We start from the raw sequence: 24,742 nt of genomic DNA on the forward strand, positions 1-24,742 counted from the left end.
AGCGGCAGTGTGCCATGTCCAGGTGGGCGATCAGGGCTCAGGGGGGCTCCCCAGGCCTGCGAGCAGCATGGGACAGTCAGCCTGCATCCAGGCCTGTCTGCTGCCCGAGCCAGGCTGGGAGTGTGGGGAACCAGACTCAACAATTCAGTTCACCCTCCACTGATGGTCCAGGCGGAGGAGTCAATTGTTTCAACACGAGGCTCTGACCGGCAGCTCTGCAGAGGCCCTGGGCGTGCGTCTACTGTGGACCGCTGCCAGAGCACCTACCTCCGACTGAGCCAGCTCGTTGTCGTGGTGGGGGAAGCGCAGGTCGAAGCCCCCTCCGTGGATGTCCATCGAAGCCCCCAGGAGGGTGCCCGCCATGGCGGAGCACTCGATGTGCCAGCCTGGCCGGCCCTGCGAGGGCGAAGGGCCCATCACACCCAGCATGGGCCTCTGCCCCCCACGCCACCGGGCTTTACCGGAGCAGCCATTAAATGCCACGCAGGACACAAGAGCCCCGTTTCGTCAAGTGCACGGCAAGCTTCATGTGAACGGAGGCTCTGCTGGAGTCGCCGGGGTGACACATTTACTCCCTGCATCCCCGGCACCCGGCAAGGTTATATGGCAATGGTACCCCCTTCCCAGGCCCCTTCACGGCCAGAACTGTTTCCACCGGAGCCGCAGGACGGCCTCACCCCCAGGAGTGTCAAACTCCACTTGGAATCCGAGAACCCAAGGACCCAGGGGCCCACAACCACCATCAGGGAAGGGAGGGGACCTGCCCAAAGGCCTGGTGGGTCTCCCTGAGGAAAGAACCGGAAGTGCTGGCAGTTTCCACACTGCACTAGCACGGGGTTCCGGGCCCATGAAAACGCTCCTGCACAGGCAGAGCCGCCCCACACAGGGGATGGAAGGATAGCTCAGCCGGTGCCAGCAGCCCTGAGTCCCCCGTGCACCACAGCTAGCAGGCAGGACACACACCTTTCCCCATGGGGACGCCCAGGATGGTTCTCCGGGCTTGGAGGCCTTCCACAGGGCGAAGTCGCTGGCAGACCGCTTCTCGCTCAGGCGATCGGCCGAGACGCTGAGGTCACCTGTGGACATGGGGGAGGCAGAGCTGCCTGACTTGGCAACGTCTGGTGTCATTTAACGCTTGTTAATTTGGCTCAAGCAAATCTTCAAGTTTACTACGGGCAGATTTTGGTGCTGACCCAGTGTCTAGATTTATAACCATGATTTATAAGCCCACAAGTTACTAATTCACAAACCAATGTCCAACAGCAATCACCTGCTGACCTGAAGTTTCCTTAAAACACTTACCTGCCCACAGCCTGCCCTGCCTCCTGAAACCCTCACACCCATGCAGGACCGCATGGTGGGGCCCTGGGGTGCCTGCCTGGGGGCCCCGCACTCGCGCAGTGGGTCCTTGTGCCAACGGTCTGACCGTCTACCCCTTGTGGAGGAGGGGGGAGGAGGGCCTGGGTGGTCAAGGACGTGGCTGAGCAGCTGTGCGCTGCCTCCTGGGGCACGGGCGGGCGGGGCGGTGAACGGACACGTAGGGTCCCGCCTGTCCTCATGAAGGGAAATACGGGAAGAAGGCTAAAGAACAGTCCAAGAAAGCCAAGAGAAAAACGGAGCACTGATGCTCCTCTTGGTGCACATTCCGTTTCCGGATGAGGCTCCCAGGGAAAGCAAAGTCCCCGACTGCTGGGTTCCCGAGGACACGCCTGTCCAGGCCTCACAGGAGCCAGTAGAAGCATCACTCCTGGGGAATTCTGTGACCCGAACGGGTGACGTCCCCAGGAAAGGAATACAGGATCAGGAGAGGTTTTCTAGAGCACGCAGCGGGACGCGTGGAGGTTAGCTGCTGTGAGTGCTGGGGTGAGTTGGCCCACCCTGCCTTTGTCTGGGAAAGGGGCCAAGCGAAGGCCTCCGGTTCCAGGCACAAGAGCCCCGGAGCCAGCTAAGGCCCTGGGGGGCCCTACGAGGCCTGGAACCCACTTCTGCCGACTGGTCCACCTGCCGACTTCTCCTGGGTGCTGTGGGCCCCTGGTGGGAACACTGGAGCAGGAACCATGGATTCCACCCAAGGGTCTTAGATTAGGTGCCTGGGAAAGGGCTGCAAATGAGCATGACCCCGAGATGCTGCCTTCCGAGCCACACGTCACGCAACCTACCGAAGCCACCCCGAGCAGCAGAGGGAGCAGGGAGGCACTGCTGAGAATTTTGAAAATGCAAAGGTTAATACTGCAGAGCACCTACTAAACATGGACTGCAAGGAAGCACAAAAAAGAACCAGGAAACAGTGCCCGCAGACTTGTAACCACGGGATAACCGCTGCTAGCATTTTGGTGGCTGACTTGCAGGCTGTTTTTGAACTCTATGCGAGCAAAACACAGGCACCCCAAGAAACAGGCCAGTCTCAATTTTAGCTTTATGTCTATCTTCTCACTCTACAGGGGTGTCACACTGGGTCATGAGCAATCACCCCAAACCTCACTCTTGCGTGGCTCCAGGATGGTCTGTTCCAGCCACCCTGCTGGTAACCACTGAACAGACGATGTACACTTAGGTTCTCGATTTTTCATTATGATGAACACAATTCATGAATATTTATATCTGATTATTTTTAAAAATTTATTTTGAAAAACTTCTAAATAGAGAACAGAGGACCATATAACAGACACACAGAGATAGATGGGCGGACACTCAGATTTACACGCACAGACATGTGGACACACACACAGACACTGTACCCCCCCACCACAAGCACACCAAATGTCACTATTTGGTAAAGCTTGTTACTTGCTTCATATTATTAAATAACAGCCGTGGAGGCAGGAGGGGCTGTTTTACATGATGCCCCCAAGGCAGGGAGTGCAAACAGAACCCAGTGGTCTTCTCCACTCGGGCCCACGGGCCTCGGGTGGGCTCGTCTCCCGTGGCTGGGCTTTCCCCACGTTTCAGGACAGGCCTGCACAGCCTGCCTGCTCAGACGCGCAATTTCTCCTTTGTGGAGTAAATGGGCCCTCACGAGGCCCTCCACGGCCCCACGGTCACTCTGCCCCTTCCCCTCTGTTGGTAGAACCCCCCGCACTGGGGCAAGTGGCTGCACAGGGGACGCCCCCCGGCCTCCGGCGGCCAGGCTGGTCATGGAGCTAGCTTCTGAGCACTGGGGGTCAGGAAAGGCCCTCAGAGGGAGGCCTGCCCTCCACTGCCCCTCTGTCCCCTCACACACCGAGTTTTCCTATTAACATTTTGCTATAGTGCGGCACCTTTACTACAATTGATGAGACAATATATTACAATCATATTATTAACTACAGTCTACATTAGGGCTCACTCTTGGGGTTGTAGGGTCCCACAGTATTTTTTGTTTCATTTTTACTTTTTTATTCTAGTTACTGTCATACAACTTAAAATTTCCCTTTGTAACCACATTCAAATATATACTTCAGTGGTGTTAATTACATACCCAATGTTGTGCATCCATGACCACCATCCATTACCAAAATTTTTCCATCCCCTCAAACAGAAATTCTGTACCAATTAAGCATTAACTCCCCATTCCCCACCTCGCCCAGGACCCTGGTAGCCTGTATTCTAGTTTTGGACTCCATGAGTTTGCTTATTCTAATTACTTCATAACTGTGAGATCATACACTATCTGTCCTTCTGTGTCTGGCTCGTTTCACTCAATGTGATGTCTTCAAGGTTCATCAATGTTGTTGCATGTATCAGGATTTCATTCCTTTTTACGGCTGAGTAATAATATTCCAGTGCATGTATCAACCACATTGTGTTTATCTTTTGATCTGCTGATGGACACTGGGGTTGCTTCCATCTTCTGTCTACTGTGAATAACGCAGCGATGGACATTGGAGTGCAAGTATCTGTTCGCGTCCCTGCTTCCAATTTTCTTATGTACCTAGTAGACAGTCATATGGTAATTCTATGTTTAACTTTCTGGGGATCTGCCCAACTGTCTTCCACTGTGGCCGCACCACCAGCACTGCATGACGGTTCCTATTTCTCCACATCTCCTCCAACACTTATTATTATTATTTTTTTAAGAGTAGTCATTCTAGTGGGTATGACATGGTTATCCTGTTGTGGTTGATTTGCATTTCTTTAATGACTAAGGATGTTGAGCATCCTTTCATGTGTGTAGTAGCTATTTGTATATCTTCTTTGAAGAAATATTTATTCAAGTCTTTTGCCTATTTTAAAAATTGCGTTGTTTTTCTTTTTATCATTGGGTTGGATGATTTTTAAAATTTATTCTAGATATTAAACACTTATCAGATATGTGGTTTCCAAATATTTTCCCATTTTATAGATTTTTACTTTCATGATGAAGTGTTTTGATACACAAAAGTTTTTAATTTTGAAGTCCGATTTATCTATTTTTTCTCTTCACCTAACATGATCCTCAAGATGCTTTCCAAGTTTTCTTCTAGGAGTTTTCTTCTATGGTTTTGTTTCTTGTATTTAGGGTTTTTTCTTTTTTTTTTTAATATACTTTAATTTTTGTATATGGTGTTATGGAGGGTTTTTGCATATGGATATCCAGTTTTCCCAGCACCATTTGTTGACGAGATTATTCTTCCCCCATTGAGTGGACTTGACAGCTGTGTCAAAAAACAATTGACCATGGATGTGAGGGCTTATTTCTGAACTCTCAATTTGATTTCATGGTCTCTGTATCTGCCCTTGCGTCAGTACCATGCTGTTTTGGTTACTGTAGCTTTGTAATATGTTTTAAAATCTGGACGTGTGGGTCCTCCAATTTCATTCTTTTTCAAGATGCTTCTGGTTATTTGGGGCTTCTTACCCTTCCATGTAAATTTGATGATTGGTTTTTCCATTTCTGCAAAGAAGGCTGTTGGAATTTTGACTGGCATTGCATTGAATCTGTAAATCACTTTGACTAGAACTGATATCTTAATGTTATACAGTCTTCTAATCATGGACACAGATTGTTCTTCCATTTATTGAGGTCTTCTTTGGTGTCTTTTAGCCATGTTTTGTAGTTTGCCATGTATGAGTCCTTTACATCCTTGGTTAAATTTATTCTTAGATATTTGATTCTTTTAGTTGCTATTGTAAACGGAATTGTTTTCTTGTCTTCCTCTTCAGATGGTTCATTACTAGTGTATAGAAGCGCTACTGATTTTTGCATGAAGATCTTTTACCCTGCCATTTTGCTGTTTATTAGCTTGGTTTATTAGCTCTAGTGGCTTTGCTGTGGATTTTGTCAGGATTTTATACATATATGGGATCACATCACTTGCAAATAGGGAAAGCTTTGCTTCTTACTTTCCAGTTTGGGTTCCTTTTGTTTTTCTTGCCTAATTGCTCTTTCCTAATGGCTAGAACTTCCAGGACAGTGTTAAATGAGCGGTGACGGTGGGCAACCTTGCCTTGTTTCTGATTTTAGAGGGAAAGCTTTCAGTCTTTCACCATTAAGTATGATGTTAGTTGAGTGTTTGTCATATAAGCCCTTTATCATGCTGAGGAAGTGTCCTTCTATTCCCAGTTTTCTGAGTGTTTTTATCAGGAAGGTGTACTGAATTTTATCAAACGCCTTTTCTGGGTCAATTGAGATGATCATGTGGACTTTTCTCTTCATTCTATTAATGTGGCGTATGACATCAGTTGATCTTCTTATACTGAACCACCCTTGTGTACCTGGGATAAATCTCACTTGATTACGGTGTATGATTCTTTCAGTGTGTTGCTGGATTCTATTTGTTAGCATTTTGTTGAGGACTTCTGTATCTACATTCATAAGGGGTATCTATGTATTAATATTCTTTTCTTGTGGTATCTTTATTTGGTTTTGGTATGAGGGTGATGTCGGCCTCCTAGAATGAATTCAGAAGTATTTCTTCCTCTCCAATTTTCTGGAAGAGTTTGAGTAGGACTGGTGTTAATTCTTCTTGGAATGTTTGGTAAAATTCACCATCGAAGCTATCTGGTCCTGGGCTTTTCTTTTTGTGAGATGATTTTGATGACTGATTCAATCTTTTTACTTGTTATTGGTCTGCTGAGATCTTTTATTTCTCCTTGAGTCAGCATAGGTAGTTTCTGTGATCCTAGGAATTTGTCCATTACGTCTAGCTTATCTAATTAATTGTTGGCATACAACTGTTCATAGTATACTCTTATGATTCTTTTTGTTTCTGTGGGTTTGGGAGTAATGCACATCTTTTCATTTTTGATTTTAGTCATTTGGGTCCTCTCTTTTTTTCTTTGTCAGTCTGGCTAAATGCTCGCCAATTATATTGACCTTTGCAAAGAACTAACTTTCAGTTTCATTGATTCTTCAAGTTGTTCTTTTTTTTTCTCCATTTCATTTATCTCTGCTTTAATCTTTGTTATTTCCTTTTACCTGCTCGCTTTGGGTTTAGTTTGCTCTTCTATTTTCTAGATCTACAGTTGTGAGATTAGGTCTTTGATTTGAGATTTCTTCTTTTTAAATGTAGGCATTTAGCTATACATTTCCCTCTCAGCAGTGTCTTTGCTGCCTCCTTTATGCTTTGATATGCTGTTGTTGTTTTCTTTCAAAATATTTCCTAATTTCCTTGTGATTTCTTCTTTTGACTCAGCAGTTGTCTAACAATGCATGTATTTGTGAATTTTCCAGTTCTCCCTCTATTATGGATTTCCAGCTTCATCCCACTGTAGTCGGAGAATACACACTGCATTATTCCAACACTTTACAATGCATTGAGACTTGTTTTGTGACCCCTGATGTGGCCTGTCCTGGAGAACGCTCCATGTGCACGCAAGAACGCGTGTCCTGCTGCAGCTGGGGGAAATGTGTCTGTGAGGTCCAGCTGGTTAATAGTATCATCCAGGTCTTCTATTTCCTTACTGACCTTGTCTAGAGGTTCTATCTATTATCGAAAATCACATTTTGAAGCTTCTTACTGTTAACTGAGAACCATCTATTTCTCCTTTCAAATCTGTCAGTATTTCCATCATATATTTTGGGGCCCTGACATTAGGTGCATATATATTTATAACTGTTATCTCTTCCTGTTGAATTGAACTCTTTATCAGTATATAGTGACTTTCTCTGTCCCTCATAACAGTTTTTGGTTTAAAAGTCCTTTTTATCTGATATTAGTATAACTACCCCAGCTCTTTTTTGCTTACTATTTGCATGGGATAATTTTTTCCATCCTTTTGCTTTCAACCTGCTTGTATATCTGAATTTACAGCGAGTTTCTTATAAACAGCATACAGTTGGGTCATATTTTTTTTTATCCATTCTGTTAACCTATGCCTTTTAACTGGAGAGTTCAATCTATTTATATTTAAAGTAACTACCGCTAATGCAGAACTTTCTTCTGCCATTTTGCTGTCTGGTCTTTGTAAATCTTATATCTTTTTTGTCCCTCAATTCTTCCATCAATGCCTATTTTCACATTTATTTGTTCTTTTGTATTGTACCATATTGAGTACCTTCCCACTTCTTTTGTATATTTTTTCAGATATTTTCTTCATGGTTCTCATGGGGCTTAAATTTAACATCCCAAATCTATAACAATCACGTTTATTTGCTACCACCTGAACTTCAATAGTACAGACACACTGTTCCTATACCTCTCTGTCCCTCTACCTTTCTGTTGTACTCATTACAAATTATATCTTTATATACTGTATGTCTAAAACCATAGATTTATCATTATTTTTATGCATTTGCATTTTAGCACCTGTAAAAGGTAAGAAGTGGAGTTACATATCAGAAAATACAACACAATTGTGCTAATATTGATAATTACCCCCATGGTTACTTGTACCACGGGTCTTTCTTTCTTTATGCCACTTTGATCCATGTCTGGTGTCCTTTCCTTTCAGTCTGATGAGCTCCCTTTAGCAGTGCCTGTAGGGCAGGTCTGGTGGTGACTGACACCTCGAGCTTTTGTTTACCAGGGAATGTCTTAATCTCTCCCTCATTTTTGGAAGACAATCCCGCCAATATAAGATTCTTGGTTGGCAAGTGTTTTCTTTAAGCACTTTAACTATTTTGTCCTATGCTTTCTTGCCTCCAATGGGTTTCTGATGTGAAATCAGTACTTAATCCTATGTTCCCTTGTACATAACAGATTGCTACTCTTTTAAGGCCCTTGAACTCTCTCCTCATCCCTGGCACTGGACAGTTGGACTGTATGTGCCTGGGCACGGTTCTCTGTGAGTTTATCCTGTTTGGAGTAAACTTTGGGAGTATACAGCTTGATGTGACAGATATTTTCTTGAGTGCCAGAAGTTAATGAAAACAAAGAACCCAACGCCAAACCACCTTCCCAATCTTTGCAAATTGGCTCTGTGTTGCCTGGTGCTCTCTTCTGGAGTTTGGCCGTCTCCCTGAAGATCGGCTGGAGGCGACAGTGAAGTGCCGGCTCACCAGTCATTTCTGAGCCTGGGTCTTGTCCTGACCTTAGGAGTTACCCCATTTCCAGGAATCCGAATGGCCCCTCCACTCCCTGTGAAACAGGCTTTGGCCCTCTCTTGGGCGCCTTACTGTAATTTTTAAAGCAGGTGATCCTTTGCCCCAGGTTGCCTTGACTTCACTGATTCTTCTACTGCTTTAGCTGTCTGCAAGCTGCCTCTGCCTGCAGGTTCTGGGAGGGCGAATCCGAAAGGCGTTTCCCGGTTCATTCCTTTAGGCCGGCACACGCCTGATAAAAACAGCCCAGGATGTGCAGAGGGGATGCTCTGCCCCTCCGGAACAGGGCCTGGGGTGCACACAGCAGCGCAGGCTGTGCCACGCCACACCGGGGAGGGCTGGGGGGCAGCAAGGGAGCCAAATCTTCTGCCATTTTTAAAGCTGCTTTTTCTTGGTTGGCCTGCATCCGCTTACTGTCCTGAATCTGCTTTCTGGAGCTCTGAGGAAGACAGATCTGCCATTTGTTGCTAGTTGTTCAGAGACTCTGCGGGCAATGGCACGTGGCGCCGCTGCCGCCAGGAACCGCCAGCACCCGCGCATCTGTGTCACAGGCGGCGGCGCCGCGGCGCACGGTTCCTCTAATGATTCTTTTACACTCTGCTATGCCCTAGCTATGCTCAGTTTTTGTCCTAACACATTTTTGAATGTTCTGTTTTTATTAGTTATTCTTGTTAGAATTCTTTCTATTTCATTAATCTTTGCAAAGAACCAACTTCTGATTTTTAAAATTATTTCTATTTCATTAACTCTGCTTTTATCTTTACCTTCTTTCCACTTTCTTTGGATTTACTGTTGCTCCTTTTCTAGCTTTCTGACTGACCGCTTGGCTCATTTATTTTCAATCTTCCTTTGTTGATAACTGGATTCAACAACATACATGTCCTTTAATCACCACTTTAGCTGCATTCTACCAGTTTTGCTGCGACGCTCTCTTGCTGTTGTTCAGTTTTAAACTCCCCATAATTCCCACTATGACGTTCTTTTTCTACATGCTTCTTTTTCAGGAGTATGATCTTAAACCTCCAGGCACATTTCTAAGTTTTAAACTGTCCTTTATACTTTCAAATCCTTGTCAATTTTGGTCTGCTTGGCCTATTAATTTCCGAGGTACATCTGATCTCCCCCCGTAAGCACGGACTAACTCTCGGCTTTTCGGATCTGGAGGTGTGCCGTCTACTCCGTGCGGGTATAGGACAGTGCCCTCTCGGGGGACGGGAGCTTTATCACCAGGTATTCGCCTCCTCCACTCCTACAGACACGTTCAGCCTAAATAACACTTGGGCTGATATCAGTGCCATTAAACCAGCTTTCTCTTGGTTCGTCTCAGCCTCCAGATCATTTTTTCAATGTTTTGTGCTGTTTTGTTTTCGGTTCTAATATTTCTTTAGCATAGAGACCCATAGGTGAAACTACTTGCCCCAAAAAGATGAACACTTTTGTGGCCAACTGCCTTCTGGGAGCACTGTGGGGTTTACGCTGTGTGTGTTCCAGCAAAGCAGAAGCAACTGCTGCCCTGCAGGGACCCCTGGGGTTTAAAGCCTGTGGCTCTGCCCCTGAGCTCACTTACGGAATAAGGATGGAGAAAACATTTCTGAAAGACAATATATCAGTTCCAGAAGAAGCACTGTGTCTGCATTTAAACAAGCGGCACAGGAAGGGCACGAGCTGCTGTCAAATGCTCACCACACTGCACACAACTCGTCCCAGCCTTCAGCACGTTCGGTCCCAAGACACCAGCAAACACCTATTCACAGATCCGATCCGGGGCCACTCTGCTTTCCAAGGGGGCACTGCATTTACTCACTTATTTGTTCTTTAAAAAATAACACGTTTCATGGTCTCAGTATCAAAAACACCTAACATTCCTTTAGGTGAAGAAAATTCCACCTGTCTCAGTCTACCCCTCCGCGACAGGTAAGGACTTAACCAACTTGGGGTGCACAGGTGGCGAGGCCACGTCGCATCTCTCCTTTTCTCCGCTGACTTGATTTTTACCTTCTCCCTCCTGAAGGGCCCTCTGGTCCCCAACGGCTTCGGGCACCAGCTTTGCGTAGGTGTGTTTCCCGCTGGAAGCAAACTTTACTGTATCAAAGTAGACAGACCCATTTGAGGCGTAGCTGGAAAATAAAAAAGAAATTGGGGGAAAACTCTAACAGATCCAAAGGAAGTCCAGAAACCCTTCCCAGGAAGGAAACTGAAAATACAGAAGGGTCATCATGTCTGTGGCCTGCCCAGCCTCAGTTCCTTCAGGGTCTGGTCACTCAGCGGCTCTGACCAGGTCATTCCAACCACATTCACCGGTGTGGACAGAGCGGGAGCATGGCAAGGTGGCCGCACGGCAGAGCAGCTCTGCCCTTCCCTCGCCCCTGGTGACAACCACCCCTCTGTGAAACGCCCTCGCTGCTCTGCCACTCCGGACTCTACCCACCCTCACGGCCCAGCCATGGCCCTCCGCCTCCAGGGAGCACCCCTGGATTGTCCCAGCCTGGAACAATCTGCCTCCTGCGAGCTCGGCCTGCACATGCCACCTGGGGGGCCACCAGCTCACACTGCCCTTGGCGGTGTGCGCTTACGTGCAGAGACAGAAGGAGGGTTTAACCCTTCTCAGCCCACGCTGCTCTAGGCACTGTGCTCGAGTGCCACCAGCTCATTCTTTCAGACTGTGTGACTCCTGCCATCTTGTCAACCCAACCAGAGAGGAGAACCCAGGAGCTAGGGCGGCTCCTCACCTGCCCCCCAACCTGTCACCAGAGTGACCCTGAGCAGGGGCGTGACCAACGGGGGCCCCCACACCGGGCAGAGGGCTGGAACAAGCCCCACCAGGTGCTTCAGGCAGAGCCCTGGTTCCTGTTCTGTGCTCCCACATGTCGGCTCCTTCTGGAAGTCCTAACTGCAGACGTGGAGGGTGCCCCACTCGGCTGGAGCATCAGAGCAGGGAACCCAGAGCAGTGCAGCTGTCTGAGCAGAGGCAGTGTGAGGCAGAGTCACCCCAGGAAGTGCAGCTGAAGGAAACCCCCACCTTAGCAAGCAGCCTGAGGGCAGGCGGACTCAGGTTCTACCCTGGGAGCTGCTGCTCCAAGCCTGGAGCCAGCTGGAGGGCACCTGGCAGTGTCTGCGAGCCCGTCATGACCCTTTGGGGGCTGTGACCACAGGTCCTAGCTACAGAGCTTCCTAGCGGACTCGGGGGAGGGGTCTCTACTGGGCTCAATCAGGGCTGGTCACCCAAACAGAGCGACCTCAGCCCCTCTGTGCTGCGGGCCTTGGGGGTCCCTAGGCCCTGGGTTTGGGCTCTGAGCTGCAGCAGGAGTCTGCTGGGGACCTCAGGGACAGACATACATGTAACCAGCCGCCACGATCCCTCTCCCTTCCTGCCCTGAACAGAGTCTGAGCCCCACACTTAGGTACGTCCAATTATAACGTTAGCTAATAAAACACAAGTCGCCAGGAGGGTGCTGTTTAGAGCGACCGGAACTGAGGCGGCAGAATGAGGGGCTTGGTGGTGCAGAGGGAAGCCCACCTCAGGGTGGCTGGTGTTGCCGGAAGCCCAAGCTCTCCTCTCCGCAGACCCTGCTGGGAGCGGGGTGCTGGCTGCCCAGCCGCCCTGCGCCGCCGCGACTCACCCATAACCGTTGTCCACGATCTTCTGGACGAAGGCCACGATCTCGGGCACGTACTCACTGACCCGCGTCAGGACGTCCGGGGGCAGGACCTGGGTGGCAGGACAGACAGGCCGGCTGTGTCCCTGCAGGAACCCACAGCCCAGCGGGGTGCGCCTGTGACACACCACCCACCCCCGTGCAGTGAGGCGCCCGCGTGCCCCGTCCACTTAACCACTAGCTGAGTTTGTGGGCGGCAGGCGGCTCTGCCACGCGGGGCCCGGCCAACGCCGCTGGCACTTACATTCAGGGCTTCCATGTCTTTGTGGAATTCCTCTTCCCAGAACTTGGGCAGCTTGGAGAAAATGGAATTATCCGTCACCTCACTGCCAAACCTGGAATCCAGCCATTCGGAAAGCAAGTCCTTTGCCTCTTCCAACAACCCCTGCAGAGGAAGATGTGAAATCCACATGTGCCCTCTCGGGGCGCAGTCGGCACCCAGTGCGGGTGGCCCTGACGCGCGCGATGCCTTGAGTCAGCCAGGCGCTCCCAGCCCATCTTGGGGAGTCATCGTCTCGTGAGGGACATGGCTCCTGTGATGACAGCTCAGCACTGAGATAAATCTGAGCATCTGGAAACAGACGGCTGGAGATGATGCCAGAGGAGCAGGCAGGCCTAAGAGGGCCAAGGGCTCAGACCACTGCGGGCTGGGGTCTTGGGCTCCCTCTGGGGAGGAGGTGGCACATCAGCCGGGCTTCCATGGGGGCTGGGGGGTGGGTCAGGGCAGAGCGCAGGCAGGGCACACATGGCACGTCTAAGACACCGTGATGGGAACACCAGTGGTGGGGAGAGACGGTGGTCTCCGAGCTGTGCTGCTCCCGCTGGAAGACCCAGCCCCGTTTCACCCGTGCCGGCCTGCGAGGGAGTGCTGCCCACCCACTGTGTAGCCCACGTTGACCAGAGGCAAAAGGGGGCAATGTCCGTCCTCGACCGGTTGTGGCGAGACCTGCAGAGGGGCTCGATGGAGGAAACCAGACCCTGGGAGAGGCAGGAGGTCTGTGGCCAAGGGTGGAGGAGGGCTGAGCATAGTCAGGAGGAGGACACAGACCAGGAGGGTGCCCGCAGCGCTGACGTGAAAGGGGCAGCCACCACGCTGGCACCATGGCAGACGAGGCCCCGGATGAAAGAGACCTACTGGCGCATCTCTGGGCTTGCAAGTGGCCAGGGAACTCTCCCAGCTGGGCACCAGGAGGGGCAGCAGGGCTCCTGGGAGACCTGGGGAGGGCTCTGCAATTCCAGCCCTGAGGATCACCAGCGCTCGCGGTCAAGCAAAGAGGAGACCCTGGTCACGGCCACCGAGCCCCCGGGAGTCGGACCTTCCAGAGGCTTCCAGTACCAGAAGCACCAGGCGCAGGTAAGAAACAACAAGGTAGGAAACGCTTACAGAAACAGAATCACAAAGGCGAGCAAGCAGGAAGAGGCTTTCAGAATAGCCTACGCAGATTTAAAAACAGAAACAAACAGAACTTCCATAAATGAAACATATTAACCGATGAAAAAGAAAATACATATTTCCAGCAAAAGAATGGCCATTTGAAGGGCAGCAGACTGTTCTCCGCAGCAATCAACAAAGGGCTTAAGACGGAGGAATTACATCCTTGTGCCAGGGGGAGACAGCGTCAGCCCTAACTGTGAACCCAGCAAAACCTACTTAAAGATGGGTGACTCCGAAGGCAAACAGGGACGGTTGATGGGAGATTCATGTCGTACAGATGTTTTCACAACCAAAAAAATACAGTGAGAGAGACTAAAGAGACAGCGACCATTCAACATGACAGTGGTCCTGTACCGAACCTCACAGAGGAGAAAGGGCCCAGGAGGACAGTGCTGGGAAAACTGAAACAGACAGACCACAGACCGCAAGCTTTAGATCAACGTCGAAGTTTTTGAGCTGGACAGTGCACACACTGCATTACACGCACGGCCACCCTTATTCTTAGGAAACCTCCGTGGAGGTGTTAAGTGCTCAAGGAGCCTGCTGTGTGAACCTGCCCTTCAAGGTCTGGAAAACAGATAAACACATAGACAGGTGATGCATACAGATGGATGGATGGACAGATAAAATGATGTAGCAAATATGGCAAAATGTTAAATGCTGATAAAGCTGGGTATCTTAGGTGAGGGGTAGGTTGGAGCTCTCTGTATAGGTTTTGTATTATTTTTGCAACCTTCTTGTACATTTGAAATTATTCCAAAATAAAAAGTTAAAAAAAAAAAGAAACAAAAACCAAGGATGAAAGAAATAAATTTTTAGACATAAAAAACTGACTGTTTTCCACCAACACTTCTGAAACAGTGTTTCCAAAACTTGCCTGACGGGAGGGATCAACCAAAGGCCCATGATGCCCACGGATCCCAGCCTCTCCCGGGAATTCTGGCTCCCGTGGGTCTGGAAACACTGCTTCCCCAGCGAGCACTCAGGTGATTCTGGCCTCCTGGCAAGTTTGGGAAACGTCCAAGGGCCACTCAAAGTGTGGTCTGCGGACCCACAGCAGGGGCACCCCTGGGGAGCAGGCTGGACACGCAGATTCTCAGGCCTGGCCCCGGACCATCCCAGGGTGCGGGTGAGAGCAGGCTGCGCTTTACCAAGCCCGGTGCTTAAGAAGCACCAATCTGAAGGATAGTTCCGGAAAAGGAGAAGTGATCCTCAAAGGAAAGACAGATACACCAGGGAACGGTGAGCAAAGAAATGTGAAAATGTGTGGACAAATATAAACAAACCAAAAAAAAAATACACAGATTTAATTTGTGGGGTTTAAAAAATGACAGACTTAAAATACAGGACACAATGGCATGAAAATCAGGGGGCTTCAACATAGTCGCGAGAGGGGGTTCAGGTCACAGAATTAAACATGCACGCGGGGATCTGCAGGGCAACCACTGAGCAAGCAGAAAGATAAGCATCTTGACGGGTAAAGGCGGGAGCACGGAGGAGCAGTGACGAAGGCTGGGCAGGGGACAACCAGGCTTGAGAAGACAGGCCTGAGAATCCGGAGCAGAGTAGGATGGCAGAAAGAAGTCTGATGGTGGCAAAGGGGCCCGGCCGGCCAGTTAAAGACAGGATTCCAGGCACGCGCATCAGGAAACAGAAGCAAAGAGAGAAGGGTACAGGGCAGGTGCAGGCACCGGTTTCCTTGGGAAAGGGGCACCAGGGCTGGGGGGGAGTGCAGGAAGGGAAGGGTTGGCAGGTTCCCAGGCTAATGCCAGTCGTCCAGTGCTAGCGGGGTGGGGGTGGCGGTGTCACAGAACATGTTGGGTAGAGTGATACAATATGATTAAAGGGTGTACAGGTTTGTATATATTATGTCCCCCAGAAAAAGCCATGCTCTTTGATGCAATCTTGTGTGGGCAGACATATTAGTGTTGATTACATTGTAATTCTTTGAGTGTTTCCATGGAGATGTAACTCAATCAACTGTAGGTGATAACTGATTGGATAATTTCCATGGAGGTGTGGCCCCATCCATTCAGCATTGGCCTTGATTAGTTCACTAGAGCACTATATAAGTTCAGACAGAAGGAGCCAGCTTGCTACAGCCAAGAGAGACGCTTTGAAGAATGCACGGGAGCTGAGAGAGGAGCTACAGCTGACAGAGACATTTTGGAGCTGGGCTTTGAAAAGCAGACTTTTGCTCCAGAGAAGCTAAGAGAGGACAAACGCCCTAAGAGCAACTAAGAGGCATTTTTGAGGAGCTGCAGCCTGGAGAGGATCGTCCCGGGAGAAAGCCATTTTGAAACCAGAACTCTGGAGCAGACGCCAGCCTTCCCAGTTAACAGAGGTTTTCCGGATGCCAACAGCTTTTCTCCAGTGAAGGTACCCTATTGTTGGTGACTTACCTTGGAATCTTTATGGCCTTAAGACTGTAATTTTGTAACCAAATAAACCCCCTTTATAAAAGCCAATCTATCTCTGGTGTTTTACAAAAAGGCAGCATTAGCAAACTAGACAAAGGATTAACTTACCAGGAAGATAAAACCATTAAAAACTTGAATATCCTAATCAAATAGCCTCAAAATTCACAAAAGCAAAAAAGTAACAGAACAGGGGGAAATGGACAAATGCACCACCATAAAAGGCAAAAAGCATTAGTAGATGCCAGAAACTCAAGGATGGGGTTAATAAGTTTGACTTATTGGACAGTATGTAGAATTTTTTTTTTTTAGAAATTCCAAGCCATAAGCATATCATAATTTGTTATACAACAGTTACTTGTCTCCTTTCGTGGAAAATAAAATTCTTTATGGCAGTTTCAACACTTACTTTCTCCAGTATATCCTAGTTATTAAATTGGTTGGGTTTTTTTGGTCACGCTAGACCTGAAATAGCTTTTCCTAGTATGTAGAATTTTGCATACGACAATTAGAGAATACACAATCTTCTCAAGAACAAGAGAATGTTCCCCAAATCTGACCACATGATGGCCTGACGTCCGTCTGCATTTCACAGAGCCGGTATGGCGCAGGCCAGATGCCCTGAGCACTGTACAGTTACGCTGCAAGCGAGTTCTAAAAGGTAATCTGAAAAAATCTCATATATTTGGAAATTAAAAATATATTTACTAAATAATTCTTGGGTTAAAAAAAAGAAAAGGAAACCAAACTGGAAATTAAAAACTGTTCAGAACTGACTGCTATTGAAATCAGTGGAAGCTGCAGATATGACAGAGGGAAATGTGTGGCCTTAAAAAGCTACATAAGAATCCCTGAAGACTGAGACAGGGAGGGCAGCAACAGACAAGACAGGATCTAACAAAGGATAACTAACACTGAATCTTTATATATATAGATAGATAGATACATAGATATTTTTTGGTCTCTAGGGTATTAGAACAGCTAGAAGGAAATAACAGAAATGGTGGAACTGTAACCCACGACATTCTTTGACATTTGCTCTATACTCATTAAAACGCACTTTGTCATATTTCAGAATAAAAAATGTTTAAAAAAAAAAGCTACATCAGAAAATGAGCTGAGGTCCAATTCAAGACGGGAGACCAAAGGGCAGAATTAACCCAAGGGAAAAGGAAGGAGTGTAAAGATGGGGCAAAATTAATGAACTAGGACAGGAAGAGAGACCAGAGAGGCTCACCAGTGCGCGCTGGATCTCCGGAAAGACACCAGTTGAGATCCCAACAGTGTCTCGCTCGGAACTTGACAAGGGAAGGATTCAAACAAAACACACCAAAGAACAAGACCGGGTCTCGGGGCCTCCCGATCCCAGGAACTGAGGCCACGTGCTGTTCCCGCAGGGGCAGCTGGACAGCGGGATGGAGGCTAGTGCCGGCCGGACGCCCGGACAGACGCCTGGACACAAGTGGAAGGTCGGCACGCTAAGGAGCCGGCCCTGCGGAATCCTGCGGCACCCTGCGGAAAGGAGGGGTTCCATCCGTGGGGAGTGGGAGGGTGGGCCCTATGCACCCCGTTCACAAACACGCATTCTAGAGGGACTGAAGGTTGAAACGTGAACCACAACGTGTGAAAACCTTTAGAAGAAAGTCTAGGAGAGCATCTTTATGCCCCAGAGTGGGGAAGTTTCTTTAGACATGAAAGCGGAGTGTGTAAAGGAGAAACAACTGATAAATTTGATTGCCTTAAAATTAAGACCCTCTGTTCACAAAAAGAAAGTGGGAGGGAGGATCTGGAACACCTCTGAACGACAGAGGATCAGGATCCGGGAGGCACGGAATGCTTACGAACCGCCAAGGAGAAGAGGAACCAGCCGACAGAAAAGGAGGCAGAAGACAGAAGCCCCCCGGCTGGCGGAGGAAGAGCCCTGCCTCCTTAGAGCTCCCGGCAACGTGCATTCAAACCTCAGGCATCATCACTTTACACTCATCCCCGGCAAGAAGGAACCTGCTGGCCTGCATGCAGATAAACAATACCCCAGGCTGGTGGGAGGACACGCCTGCCTAACCATTTGGGAAAACAAGCTGGCATCAACTTATAAATAACAGCAGAGCTCACGCAGCGGGCCCGCGCTGCCACCTGGGAAAGGCCTGCCACGCGGGAAGGGCCTGCCTGCAGGGGGGCATTTGGCTGGCATCTGGGAAGGGAAAGGGTCCTTACTGATGAGGCCAGGACTCGGAGCTGGCAGGCAGTTTGCGCAATGTGCTTTATGGTGACCCCCTACTTTCCTCCTGGGAGTTGGGGAACTGGGTGGCTGCCAGGCCGTGGATGCCGGGCCCCAGTGGGCTGCCTGGGCCAACACTTCACGGGTGCTGCTGGTTTTGGCTGCGGGTGGGGACGGGGGACAGGGGACGGGGACTGTGCTCTGAGTGAGCCCTCCAAGGAGGGGGAGCACTGAAAGCCTGTGAGGATCCCCCGAGACCCACCTGAGACCCCTCCTTGCTGGGCCTCCAGCTGCGTCGCTGGGGTAGACCTTAGCTGTGTGTTCAAGGCTATGCTGAGTCCCACAGCCCTCCAGAGAATCACCAAACCAGGGATGCTCTTGGGGACCCCGACAGTTACCCAGACACACCCCCTGTGATGTTCAGCCTGGAGACGCTTGCACATGGGCACAGAGGCAAATACAGAAGAATTCACAACAATCTCCCAGGAAGCCATAAAACCCAACTGCCCACCACAGGAGACAGGTAAAGTCGGGCCCAGGCATCCTCGGGAGGAGCGGCAGGTGCATGGCCGGACCTGAGACAGAACCCAGAGACCCGGAGACCATGTAGACGGGATCCATGTCTGCCAAGCCCAGAGGAAGCACAATGGAGGAATCTCTTGTCTGGGGACCACGAGGGAGAAAAACCAAAGAGAAAAGGCGAGGGAACAGTAAAACTGAATGGGGCTCCCGGCTGCTGGCAGAGGTGTTGGAGTGGGGCATGTCAGGCCCATGTGTCTTGGGGATGGGCTGCTGGGCACTTCCCCGCCCGGCTTTGCAGATCTCACCGATGTTCTCCCAGCCCTGAGGTTTCCAGACTTTCTGTGCAGTTTAGAGGATGAGCAGCAGGGGGCGCTGGCGTAAAGCGGACGGGCCACCCTGCCGGTCTTGGGGACCCAGCGTGGGTGGGTGGAGGCACGCTCAGGCCGGGAGGCGGGTCCTGGGCCCGTGTCCCCGCCTTCCTCACCCTGTCTCACGGAAGCCTTTTTAACAGAAGCCAGGGAACTGGCAGATGTGTTCAGCTGGGTGCCCACGCACCCCACAACTCCAGGGGGCGCGGCCACTGGATGGCCTGGGAGCGACTGTCCACATTTTGGGTCAGCTCCCCACGCACCTGACAGAAGTGGGGTCCGTGCAGGCCCAAGTCCTGCCTGGGGGGCTCTGGGGGCAGGTGCTGGGCAGGCCGGGGCAGGACAGGGACCCTGACCCAGCACTGCAGAGCTGGAGCTCCCCAAGGTGCCACTTTGGGCCACAGAATCTGACCTGGGTGCAGTGGGCCCCCTGGATTTGGGGATCTCACCTGGATGTGGGCGTCGAGCTCCTCTCCAGAGACACGAGACTGCACGGCCCTCTCAAGCGGTTCCGTGGCCAACGCCACGGCCCGCTGGATCTTTTCGAGCATCTGCTTTTTATCCGGATCCGTTGTTGTGTTCAACTTTTCTGAAAACGGCTACAACGAAGGGAGATCAGATGTATCAGATGAAGCTCAGCCAGGCCCCAGGGTCACGAAGGTTATTTCAAGCAGCTTAGAGGCCTGTTTTCCCCACTGCCCGGGACTGATGGAGTTCCCCTCGGCTACGGGCATTGCCCAGGCCTTTCCCACAGGGCACAGCCAGGCGGGCGCTCCAAGCAGGCTGAGATGCAGAACCCTGGGCGGCTCTGGGCAGGGAGGGCACTTACACCCTCTGTGCCAATTTCCTCCGTAGGGTGTGAAAGGCTTTCTGAGGTTTACACAAGTCAGTTTCCTGAAGGCGCTTCGAGACATGCCCGGTACACGGCACGTACAAAGGGTGCACAGCCTTGCATGTTGGCCTTTTGGGCCTGAAACACTGCTGAGCTCTAATCTTAGTCCTATTTCTCCTCCGGAAAGAAATTGCTGTAAGTGTACCAGTCATCATTAAAGACAAAACAACAGTGTATGCTGATCTTGCTATCAATACAGATATAGATATGTAATCATAACACTGCTTATTGAAATTACTAAATTGGAGAGGACTAATTTCTTCAAACATGTCTGAAATTTTATAATATTACCACTCCAAGAAACTTGGCATAACTTGTGCACCTTGGTCAGAAGTAAACATTTGACTTGGGGGTGCCCCTGGTGCTGCAGGGAAGACGGCAGGGGTGGGCACGTCTGACCACGAGGGCACCCAGGGCCGCCAGGAGCCTTCCACCACTTCCCGTCGGGAGCAGGACGGTCACCTGCTCACCCCCGCAGCATCTTCCCCAGGGACTTTCTCACAGGCCAGGGCTCGGGCCCCGTGGAGCCTTCAGGGACCCCTGACTGAGCGGGTTTTAGTCCCACACGCTTTGCAACAGCCCTCAGAGGACAGGCAGGACTCAGGGACAGGCGCACAAGTGGCCCCAAGTGTGCAACAGGCGTGGCAGGGCAGCATCGCAGCTCACGAGGAGGGACCCACCTTCAGGGCAGCACGCACGTCCTCCAGGAGCTGCACTGCTGGGGGCTGCTTCTCCTGGTACTGTTCAAATAAGTGGTTCTGCCGAGCCCTCTTGATGATCTGCAGGAAAGTAAGAAAAGGGTAAAGCCTCCGTCTCGCGGCTGCGACCACTTTGCCCCACCACACAGCCTGGAGGTCCATGCCATGGGACCGCTGAGAATGCACTTTTAAAAAAATTTTAGTGTGGTCACCTTTCTACAACATGGAATTTCCCATTTTAACCACTTTCAAGCATACAATTCAGCAGTGTTGAGTTCATCCACACTGCTGTGTTACTGTCGCCTCCTTCCTTACCAAAACTCCTCCATTGCCCCAACCAGAAGCCCTGTGCCCCTTAAGCTGTAACTCCCCATTCCCAACCCCCTAGGCAATCCATAATCTACTATCAGCATGGATTCACATATCCTAATTATTTCATATATATGAGATCACTCAATATTGGTCCTTTTGCATCTGGCTCATTTCACTCAACATGTCTTCAACTTTCACGCATGTTGTCACGTTTATCAGGACTTCATTTTTTCTTATGGCTGAATAACATTCCACTGTTATTCAATGGACCACATTTTATTTAACCATTCGTCAGATGATGGACAGACACTTGGGCTGTTTCCACCTTTTGGCAACTATGAATATGGCTGCTGTGATATTTGCTGTGTGCAAATATCTGGAGAGACCCTGCTTTCAGTTCTTTGGGGTATGCACCTAGAAGTGGGATTGCTGGGTCAAATTTCCCTTTCTGAGGAGCTGCCAGCCTGTTTCCCACGGTGGCTGCACCATTTTACGCTCCCTCCAGCCATGCACGAGGGTTTCTATTTCTCCACACCTTGCCAGCACCTGTTATTCTCCATTTTGTTAATCAGAGCCATCCCTGTGGATGGGAAGCAGACTCTCACTGTGGTTTTGATCTGCATTTCCTGACGGCTGATGATGTTGAGCATCTTTTCGTGTGCTTATGGGCCATCTAAGTCCTTGGCCCATTTTTTGAGTTGTTTGTCTTTTTGTTGTTGAGTTGTAGTTCTTTATATATTCTGGATATTAAATCTTTATCAGATTATTGTTCCACTGAGAATATTTTAATGTGATATTTCTGTTGCTTAAGGAAACAAGTACATCCCCAGCTTCCTAAGCAGTTACATACAAAATTACCTACTAAAGTGGGTCTTCCCCCCCTAAAGTATCTGTAACATTTAATCAACTTAGTCTCTGAAAATGCAGACTTCTAACATTGCCTAAATATTTGCATAAATGATTATATTATCTGCATAAGCTGTACTACTAATTCATTGAGGGGATTCAAATAGTGGGTGCTTGGTCAAAGGCTAAGTCAGCTTAACCCTATTTATTTTACTTATTATCCAGAAGTCATTTTTTCTCTACATAATCCCACCACAGTTAAAACGTAATCTTGGAAAGTCCCTTTACCTTATCATCAATATCCGTAATGTTCATGCAATAAAAAACGTCAAATTTGAAGTAATCTTTCAACACTCTTCTTAAGATATCGAAGGAGATATAGGACCTGGAGCAAGGAGAAGCCAACATTCCCCAACGTGTTAAAGATGCACAAGAAAAAGGAATCCACCACCTATGACCACCCAGAAGGATCTGGTCCAGCGCTGCCCAGCCTGGGTGTCATGGAACCCCAGCCCCCAGTGCTCCCACCTGAGCTGGAAGGATGGCGAGGATTTCAGGTAGGTGGAAAAGAACACCTGGGTCCATTCCAGGATGTTAATTACAGGGTGAGGGGAGAATTTTTCTTTCTGGTAATCAGGATTTTCTCATTTTTCTACCATGAATATGGTTACTTATATAATAAAAAGTTTTCATTTTGAAAATAAGAGAAGAAAACGTTCAGGGTTGATTTTCCTTTGAAGTCTCAGGCCACCTCTAGCAGATCAAAAGTCTCTACCCTAAGATCCTCTAGCCCGGGCCTGGCAGCCCGCAACCCGCTGCACGGCCCACCCACCTGCCCGGCCCCTCCCCACGCCCTCTGCCCTCCACTCGCCCCGCCCCCTGCCCGCCCCTGCCCTTCGCTCGCCCCGCCCCTCACTCGCCCCGCCCACAGACCCCGCCCCTGCCCGCTGCCGCTGATCCTCGTCCGGAGCTGTCCCAACACCGAGCGCCGGACGCTACCTGGCGTGTCCCATGTGAGACGCGTCGTAGACGGTCGGCCCACAGCAGTACCACGTCACCTTCTTCCCATTTTGAGGGACAAACACGTCCTTCGTTGAAAACAAGGAACAAGAATCAGAGGAAACGTTAGGGAGGCCTCCCAGGCCCACCAAAGGGGGAAACAGTGGTCCCGGGGCAGTGCCTGGTTGGCTCAGAATTCAGGGGGGCCGTCTGTTTCACTGGGACAAGCCACAAACCCTTCCGGTTCAGGAGCGACAACAGACTACCCACAGGCACCTCCTGCTGACCAGGAACGCTCCGGGGGCGGTAGCCCCTTCCTCCTGCCATCCTCCCACCCGCAGGGGCATGGGAAGAAAGCGAAGGCTTCGGTTTTTGCTGACATGCTGCCTGTTTAACAGCAGGTGGGGGCTGCACCCCCAAGGAGGCGGCTGTCATTCCTTCCACAGGCGGAGGAGCGGAGGCTCTGGCAGGCAGCGAGGGCCGGGAGTTGCTCACGTTTGCAGCAGACGCTGCGAGTGGGATGGTTCCACGGTCACAGGCCTTAGAAGGACGGGTGGGGGGATCCTTTAGGACCCTTTCCATAAAGGAAAATGTGCCTGCCTGCCAGCCAACACCCTTGCTGCTAAGCACGCTCAGGAACTAGAAATCCAATCAGCCCTTTCAGACCACTTAATCATGGGAGCCGCCAGCCAGGCCCTGAGCGCGTGAACCAAGCCCTGCGCAGTGAGGGACCAGGCCTCTTCCAGTCGCCAAGCTCGTCCTGCGAGGCTCGCGCCTGGGACACCTGGGGCAAGGCAGGACCTGCCTTCAAAGCCAGCTGACACCTGGCCGGGCTCTGGGTGGCCCGGAGCGCTCACACTTGGGCAGAGCTCCTGAGACTGCTGGGGGGTGATGCCTGTGATCCGACGGGCAGGCTGGTGTGCCAGGCTGGCTGCCCAGAGGACAGCTCTGCCCTGGGCCACACAGACGGCACTGCCAGCCGATGAAGATCTATGTGCCTCCCGGGCAGGATGTAAGGAAGAAACCACGGTTCTGCCTTCCTCAGGGCCTGTGGGGAGCTCACAGCCCCTCTGCTGGCACTGCCGCTCGCTCTGGAGTGGACCCCGTGGCTGCTGGGTTTCTCCTGTACCTTATTCCGGGTGAGGCTGTTGTAGAGGCGCAGCCTGCAGGGCTCGGTCCCGAGCGGAGGAGCCCACCGGGGCTGCTGCGTGCGCTGGCCTTTACCTGGGGGGCAGAAAGAGCACACGTGTGAGTCGCCTCAGTCCCGACTTTGCTTTGAGGATGGAAATATTATTTCCAATGAAATGTGATATAAATCCTCCGACCCAGCCGTCTTCAAGGACCCTGGTTTTACTTTGCTTGGCTCAAGTTCTGCATGGGCAGTGAGTTCCAGGATGACCCAACAGCTCCCTCCCGCTGGACGGATGCCTGGTGCCCTTCCTGACCCCCTGGTGCTCTGCCGGCCTTCAGATGCCTGCTCCCCTGTGGCTCCGTGCCAACCACTGCGCGTGGCAGCGGGCAAGCCGGGGCTGGGCCAGCTAACAGGCAGCCACAGCGGGCCCAACCCCGCACACCGCCTGGCTGTGGGCTAACAGTCTGTCCCTCAACAACTCTGGGACCCTGCCCTCTTGCCCCCAAGGATCCCTCACCTGGGCCAGGTGGAGCAAGGCCTAGTGAAGGAATGTACAGTGACTAGGGCCACCTCTAGGCCCCAGGTGCAGCGATGCCATGGCCTGGGACCAAAGTAGCTGTTTGAGTAAAGCCATGGCGAGTCAGGGCAGGCCCAGGCCCCACACCTCCATCAGACGCCAGGTGAGCACCTGGCCCTCCCCGCTCTCCCACCTGCCACATGATTCTGACCCAGACATTGCATGGCCTGGAGCTCCACAGTATCTTTTCCCACCTTTGGAAGGCAGCCTGTGTTCCCTACCCCCTGGGC

At 50.5% G+C, this 24,742-nt stretch overlaps 1 protein-coding gene across 1 annotated transcript in view; it reads right to left on the reverse strand.

Annotated features, from left to right (window-relative positions):
• Positions 1-24,742, reverse strand: part of CARS1 (cysteinyl-tRNA synthetase 1) — a 57,864-nt gene that overhangs the window by 22,538 nt on the left and 10,584 nt on the right. Inside the window, exons 2-11 of the mRNA XM_037838424.1 lie at positions 23,933-24,027; positions 22,804-22,892; positions 22,093-22,189; positions 20,629-20,727; positions 19,506-19,655; positions 12,341-12,481; positions 12,061-12,149; positions 10,436-10,557; positions 964-1,076; positions 268-396 (exon numbers count right to left, since the gene is read on the reverse strand). Of these exons, the coding sequence (XP_037694352.1) occupies positions 268-396; positions 964-1,076; positions 10,436-10,557; positions 12,061-12,149; positions 12,341-12,481; positions 19,506-19,655; positions 20,629-20,727; positions 22,093-22,189; positions 22,804-22,892; positions 23,933-24,027 (1,124 nt within the window). The remainder of the gene's footprint in view (positions 1-267; positions 397-963; positions 1,077-10,435; positions 10,558-12,060; positions 12,150-12,340; positions 12,482-19,505; positions 19,656-20,628; positions 20,728-22,092; positions 22,190-22,803; positions 22,893-23,932; positions 24,028-24,742) is intronic.

Source organism: Choloepus didactylus, chromosome 6, assembly GCF_015220235.1.
Source record: "Choloepus didactylus isolate mChoDid1 chromosome 6, mChoDid1.pri, whole genome shotgun sequence".
Lineage (NCBI taxonomy): Eukaryota > Metazoa > Chordata > Mammalia > Pilosa > Megalonychidae > Choloepus > Choloepus didactylus.